The following is a 7,640-nucleotide window of genomic DNA, read 5'->3' on the forward strand; positions in this document are numbered from 1 at the left end:
ATCAGTCAACCTCTAGTCCCTACACTGGACTTCATGGTGTATGAGGTAGGCTTAGAAATGGGGAAACTGAAACTGGTAAGATTTCAGCGTATTGCTAAATTGGGCTAAATCAAATCAAATCAAATGTATTTATATAGCCCTTCTCAAAATATCTCAAAGTGCTGTACAGAAAACCAGACTAAAACCCCAAACAGCAAGCAATGCAGGTGTAGAAGCACGGGATCAGGATGGAATGTGAAAACACTTCCATGACTGTGTGGTTGTAACTAAAAGGGATATATGCCTTTATAACAAGAAGGCGACTAGGACTTACTTTAGCTGCTTTGAGTAGGATCTCTCTCTCCTGTTCATCCTTCCTCTGCTTCTCTATCCTCTCCAGCTGCTCAAAGAACTTTAGTTGCGACCGCACGTCTGCCGACTGCTCAAACCACTCCTCATCCTGCAGAGAGACAGAGAGGGAAAGAAAGAAAAAGAGAGTGAGAGGAGGAAAAATAACTTAAGATACTAAGAAGATCTCATTTCAACCACAAGTTTGGATAAACATATTACTACAACTTTAGACACCTCGTTTCTTACAACCGCCAGTTTGGATAACTAATCACAACTTTTCTTTGTTTACAGGTATCACTGCTTCTCGTTGTGTTAAATATGTTGTTCTGCACTTGGGAGATGGGAAGATGAGACAAGTTTCAGAAGGAAAACAAAGTTTGTGGGTCATCAAAAAGTTAATATGACAATTGTTTATTCCCTGTGTGTGTCTCTGTCTCTCTGTTCTCCCCCAACACCCTTTATCAGTTTCTCTCACTCTATCTCCCTCTCTGTGGCGATGTGAGGAGCTGGGTAGCAGAGCAGAGCACAGAGTAGAGTGACATCTGAGGGTTTGTCACCACGCGCACGTCTCTCTCATCCTTCCTCCCTCCTTTGTTCAGAGCTGAGCCTGCACTCCTCCCCTCCTCCGTAACTCAGTCGAGCCGTGCTCGCTCTTTCAGGCCGCCCGCCCGGGTTGGTTTTTCGCTGATGTCAACAGAGTGGCTTCACAGAGACGAGGAGACTTCACGCATCTAACACGCCTCATTTACAAACCGCAAAAAAAGACAAAACAAGACAGGGACAGCTGTAGCCCACCACCCCTCTCCTCTGCCTCACATACAAACAGGAAAACAGCTTTTCAAAGTTGCTATGTTTTTGCTTTCTTTCTTTTTACAAGGAGCAGAGTTGAATTGACTTTATTGAAACCCAATTAAATGTGGTTCCATTGCTATATTCAAGGCTAAAAGTTAATGTCACCCATGCTGGTGTGCCAGACAGAGGCCTGAAAAAGATCTAGCAGGTATTTTTCAAGTTCTGAAGAATATGTTTATGTGGAAACTGTGCTATGGTGCTTATCACTTAAGTGTAAAAGCGCCCACCTCCTCATAGGTATGTCTGTCTCTGGCACATCTACTTACTTTACCACCGTCCATCCTGTGCTGTGCGATGGAGGAGACCTTCTCCAGCACAGTGCGGAGTCGGGACTGGGTAGCGTGGGAGATGAAGTTCACAGCCTCCATAGGAACCTCTGACACGCCAAACTTCTTAGCTTAGGGTCACACACAGACAGAAGGACTCCAACATTAATACACGCTGATCTCCCCAAATCCCAGTCAGAAAAGGCTTTTCATACTACTGAACCAAGCTGAGCCGAACCAAACCAAGCTGGCCTGGTTCCACATCCACCATAGTTGTTGGAACCATGCTAAAAAGGACAAAGCAAAACATCTGTGCCAGCACAGTTTGGGTTAGGTCAGGACCATAGTGTGAAAAGGGTATTTGTTTCATAATGATAAAGCTCTGTCTAGATGTTTCACAGTTTGGGTTAGGTCAGGACCATAGTGTGAAAAGGGTATTTGTTTCATAATGATAAAGCTCTGTCTAGATGTTTCACAGTTTGGGTTAGGTCAGGACCATAGTGTGAAAAGGGTATTTGTTTCATAATGATAAAGCTCTGTCTAGATGTTTCACAGTTTGGGTTAGGTCAGGACCATAGTGTGAAAAGGGTATTTGTTTCATAATGATAAAGCTCTGTCTAGATGTTTCACAGTTTGGGTTAGGTCAGGACCATAGTGTGAAAAGGGTATTTGTTTCATAATGATAAAGCTCTGTCTAGATGTTTCACAGTTTGGGTTAGGTCAGGACCATAGTGTGAAAAGGGTATTTGTTTCATAATGATAAAGCTCTGTCTAGATGTTTCACAGTTTGGGTTAGGTCAGGACCATAGTGTGAAAAGGGTATTTGTTTCATAATGATAAAGCTCTGTCTAGATGTTTCACAGTTTGGGTTAGGTCAGGACCATAGTGTGAAAAGGGTATTTGTTTCATAATGATAAAGCTCTGTCTAGATGTTTCACAGTTTGGGTTAGGTCAGGACCATAGTGTGAAAAGGGTATTTGTTTCATAATGATAAAGCTCTGTCTAGATGTTTCACAGTTTGGGTTAGGTCAGGACCATAGTGTGAAAAGGGTATTTGTTTCATAATGATAAAGCTCTGTCTAGATGTTTCACAGTTTGTGTTAGGTCAGGACCATAGTGTGAAAAGGGTATTTGTTTCATAATGATAAAGCTCTGTCTAGATGTTTCACAGTTCTAGTGCCATGTTGAGAATAATATCCAAGTATGAATTGCCAAGCTTACTCTGCAGTCTTTCATGTGTAGCTGTAAACAACATTGGCCAACCTTAACTTTAAAGGATCATTTCGACTAGTTTTCAGGCAGTAAACAGTTTGTGAAGTCATAATTCAGAGGACAGAGTTTAGCAGGTTAGGATCAGTTTATCTTCCTTTTTAATATTCCATTAACAGAATGTTCTCTCTGGTACACTTTTTAAGTAAACCACACCAATTATTTAAATCAGCTGTACTGTACACATCTTTTCCCAGTCTAACATCTTGAAAGGATCGAGATCTGTATAAGCCTGATAATTAGTGTGAAAAATTCAAAACATTTTCTCTGGGTCGTAAGCGATGACAAAAGGAAAACTACTAAAGGCTTCCACTCTCCAACAAACTGAGATCTTTAAGGCACCGAGACAAAGAAAGCCAAGTTCTCTATGAAATAATAAATACCTTCCTCAATGTAGTCCACACCAGCCCCTCACTTAAGACTATAGGAGAGTCTAAACAGCATTGAATTGCTTTAGTGTTCGTTTCCAACCACCTTAACAGGCTTTATTTTGTACTGTTTTTTACTGGTAATCTCATCTACCCTTAAATAGAGAAAAGTGAACTTTCTGCACTGAACACGAGTGAGTCTCTCTGGAGTTGAGTACTTCTGCATGTGTCTCTGCAGAATTGGACCTCTGAGGTACCAGTGCACATTTACTTTGAGAGGCTATTCTAGAGAACTCCAGCTGTGCATATGTTCTAGGCCCTGGGAGTCAGGAGGAGTTGCCGCTTGCAGTTTCACAAATGAAACTGGCCCATGGCTCAAGGACAAGCCTGAAGAATGATGGGGAGGGGGAGAGATAAGAGAGATAGAAAGAGAGAAGGGGGGTGAGAGGAAAGAGAGATGGGAAGAGATAGAAAGAGAAAAAAGGAGAGAGAAAGAAAGAAACAGGGAGAAAAACAAGCTCCTCTTCTCCCAATCTGTGTGTGGACATTCTGAAAGACACAGGGTTCCCTGGTCCTCACCGGGTCTGAATCTACCCTGCCCCGCTGTACATCTCCCTGCCCAGTGGTGGCAGCAGAGAGCAGAGAGGACAGCATGAAGCAGAGGGGTGAGTCAGGGCTGTGTACCACTGTGTGAGGAGGACCACATCCCCACTAGCTTCTGATTGAGCAGAGTTGGCAGGCTGGGGAGCCTCCCTTGGTTCTGCTGCCAGCTGAGAGTTCTCCACAGCCCATCACTGACACAACAAAGCCGCCCAAGTGCCACTTCCCCAGCAGGGGGCACCATGGCCTCCCACCCACCCGGCCCCCGCACAGCACCAAGCCCCCAGAGCAAGATTTACATTTTTAACCCCCTCCTCCCCAAGGCGACAGGATAACAACCTCACCAATGTACTGTCTAACAGCACATGACCTCTGGGCCTCATTGTCACTGTCACTGTGGATACTTAGGTAAAACAGAAAAAAACATCTTAGCGATAAAACTCCCTGTTGTGCTTGAATTCTAATCTACTGTGTGATTTATAATGCAACTTGTACTCAAGACTTAGTTGTTAATGGTAATATACATCCGTGTATCATCTCAGATTCACAAATAGGACAGTATTTGAATGTGGAGATCCAATCAAAGGACAGAAGAAGAACAAGATCCAGTCTTGTAACTCTGAACTCTCTTCCTTCAGTCCACAGGACAATCTGACAAGCAGCCTTCAAAAGACAGCTCTATAAAGTATTTATGTCAGAGCCTGGGGTCTAGTAAGTTCAGACAGACACTGAAGAATTCATTAAAGGAGGTGAAAGAACTGTTAAGTGCACAAGTTTAAAATGAGGGAGGACAGAAAGGAGCGTCTGCTCCGGCCTGGCCTGCAACCTCCCATCAGGGAAGTAAATCAAACTGTCTGTCTTTAGTGATGACACTACAGATGCAGAAACAACAAGGAGAATACAAGAAAACACAAAGCTCACAGACAGATTTCATCACACACACACACACACACACACACACACAGACAGGGGTCTGGCCTATATTTTCTAAACCAACACACGTTTGAAGGAACATGATTCTGTTTGGTACACGTTCATGAATAAATTCAAGATCAATCTGAAGATAATAATCACTATGATGAAAATGAAGATCAGCATCATTGGCAACACTTGATGATTATGGAATTATTATTATGGACCTGGAGATAGTACTAACCGTGAAGACAACGATACGGTACATGATTCCAACTCAATTCTCTATCATTTAATGACTTTAACTTCTTGGATATAGGGGCGCTCTTTTAATTTATGGATAAAAAACGTTCCTGTTTTAAACAAAGATATTTTGTAACGAAAATTGACCGCTTTGGAAAGAAAACACTCTGACGTTTCCAAAACTGCAAAGATATTGTCTGTGAGTGCCACAGAACTAATGCTACAGGTGAAACCAAGATGGAATTTCATACAGGAAGTGCCCCAGATTTTGAATGTGCTGTGTTCCAATGTCTCCTTATATGGCTGTGTATGGGTCACGAATGAATTTAGACTTTCTGTCGTTTCCCAAGGTGCAAATTTTTTGTTTGCTTCGAGGTGAAACACAGCTGCCACAAATGATTTATCATCGAATAGATATGTGAAAAACACCTTGAGGATTGATTCTAAACAACGTTTGCCATGTTTCTGTCGATATTATGGAGTTAATTTGGTAAAAAGTTTGGCGTTGTAGAGACTGCATTTTCTGATTTTTTCTTAGCCAAGCGTGATGAACAAAACGGAGCGATTTCTCACTACACAAGTAATCTTTTTGGAAAAACTGAACATTTGCTATCTAACTGAGTGTCTCCTTATTGAAAACATCCGAAGTTCTTCAAAGGTAAATTATTTTATTTGAATGCTTTTCTTGTTTATGTGAAAATGTTGCCTGCTGAATGCTAGGCTTAATGCTATGCTAATGCTATGCTTGCTATCAATACTCTTACACAAATGCTTGTGTAGCTATGGTTGAAAAGCATATTTTGAAAATCTGAGATGACCGTGTTGTTAACAAAGGCTAAGCTTGTGAGTGAATATATTTCTTTCATTTCATTTGCGACTTTCATGAATAGTTAACGTTGCGTTATGGTAATGAGCTTGAGGCTATAATTACGCTCCCGGATACGGGATTGCTCGATGCTAGAGGTTAAAGAGTTACTGTGTATGCAACTTCTAATGTTCTATTGATGTGAACAAGTCCTCATCATATACAATATGGGTATTCTCCAGAGGTTTCTCTAGTGAGGGTGTCATCATGTACTATAATGTACTGTAGTAGTGTACTGTCCATACCTGTCTCCAGGATGCGTCTGTGTAACAGGCCGGGTGAAGGAAGGCCTCATCTTTACAGGAGCGGATGTGTGTCCCCACCAGCTCAGAGTTGGTTGCCAGGATACGAGCGCTCTCTTCATTCAGGTTCACCCCCGCCATGGACGCCACATCGTTAATGTCATCATCATCCCTGGAAAAAAATAGATGGAGGATTCATGTTTTAAGGGCTCTACAGATGTAGTTTGTTTCTGCAAACTTGTAGTGTATTTGAGTTTTAAAAATATATCTAAAGTTGTCATATCCACTTAGAAATGTCAGACTTGTTTTGCCCTCATGAAAAATGTATCAACCCCTACAAAATGTAATTTAATTATAATCCACACAATAATTCAAATGTCCTGTTGCTGGACTATTTTCCTGCTGTAGCAAACTGGCTCAACTTAAGAGCCTACATCTATACATTAGCTCTTACAACAATGTCTGTATAAAACAACACTATATGTCTCCCTTTTACAGTATTAGTTTGCATGTCCCTATAGGCAATTACAGGGCTGTTCCTGTGGAAAAAAGGACTCTGATTTTCTCATTTCATTCAAGGTGCAATCACACAGGGAAAGTAGTGTATGCACTTGCATTGTTATGATTCAGAGGTGTATAAACTGCTCATAATAATACACTATTTTAATAGGCTTTATTCCATCCAGAGTCCATTTGAGTCAGCATATAGTAGGGTTGACAATGTTTGGATGGCGGGGAGCTGGGTAAGGATGCACAGGAGGATTGGAACTGCTGTGTGATGAATCTGGCAATATACTTATATCAACAAACACTGTATACAGACCACTCTGCTGAGAACAGCAACATCATCCAGTACCAGTCCAGTGGAAATATCCACCACCATTTGATTCACAACACGATCTGGCTTCTCAATACATTGTTCATTTTCTTAAATATGAGGTTTTAGAATTCATACATAGGTTTGGATCAGTAATATGTATTAGATATTGTATTTGAGGTAAAGAGTAACAAGGGGATAAAGGACCAAGAAGACATATTGAGGTCAAGGTCCTCCCCAAGGATGACCATCATTAAAATAATGGAGTGTCTTACCCAAACAGTTCAACTTTAATTTTAGTTGTTGGGTGAATCTGACATTGACAGTCAGGCCTAAATCCTCTTTCTAGTCTCTATGAGTGAGTGCTAATGACTACTGTACCCTAACAGGGGAACGAGTGCTGTGGTAACCTAGTTGTGGCTGGCAATGCCCTGAGCAGATCATCCATGGAAACACTGCCTCCCTCCCCTCGTCCGCTGGGCTGGAGGAAGTACTGAGTGGCGGTGACAGAGAACCACGGAGGAACACACACAGGGCAGCCGGACACTCCCTCCTCGCCCATTCCATCGCCTCCCCTCTAAACTAATTCACACCGCCAGCAGTCGCTGGGTTCTGACCGTCAGTGTTGTAGGGAACAAGGCAGCACGTTGATGCTGCCCTTGTTCCTGAGTCTCTGCCTGCAGCAGGCGGGACGTCCGTGCATGGGAACACATCGCCATCGTCAGCGGCAGGCATCGCACCCGCTGATGTCTTCCTGTTCCTCTGTAAGGCCACGAGCACCTATGAGTCCTGACATCCCGGCAGGAGGTTGACAAAGACGATTAGAGCTCCTTCTTGCACCAAGAGATCTCACTAGACCCTCTACTCACCCTGCCA

The 7,640-nt window shown here is 42.5% G+C and overlaps 1 protein-coding gene across 1 annotated transcript in view; it reads right to left on the minus strand.

Moving 5' to 3' along the window:
- The window catches only part of LOC118360694 (transcription initiation factor TFIID subunit 4), an 88,370-nt gene extending 82,248 nt beyond the window's left edge, over positions 1–6,122 (minus strand). Inside the window, exons 1-3 of the mRNA XM_052462625.1 lie at positions 5,951–6,122; positions 1,449–1,579; positions 314–439 (exon numbers count right to left, since the gene is read on the minus strand). Coding sequence (XP_052318585.1) covers positions 314–439; positions 1,449–1,550 — 228 coding nt within the window. The 5' untranslated portion in view covers positions 1,551–1,579; positions 5,951–6,122. The remainder of the gene's footprint in view (positions 1–313; positions 440–1,448; positions 1,580–5,950) is intronic.
- Positions 6,123–7,640: the final 1,518 nt, after the last annotated feature.

Source organism: Oncorhynchus keta, chromosome 14 (assembly GCF_023373465.1).
Source record: "Oncorhynchus keta strain PuntledgeMale-10-30-2019 chromosome 14, Oket_V2, whole genome shotgun sequence".
Taxonomy (NCBI): Eukaryota; Metazoa; Chordata; class Actinopteri; order Salmoniformes; family Salmonidae; genus Oncorhynchus; species Oncorhynchus keta.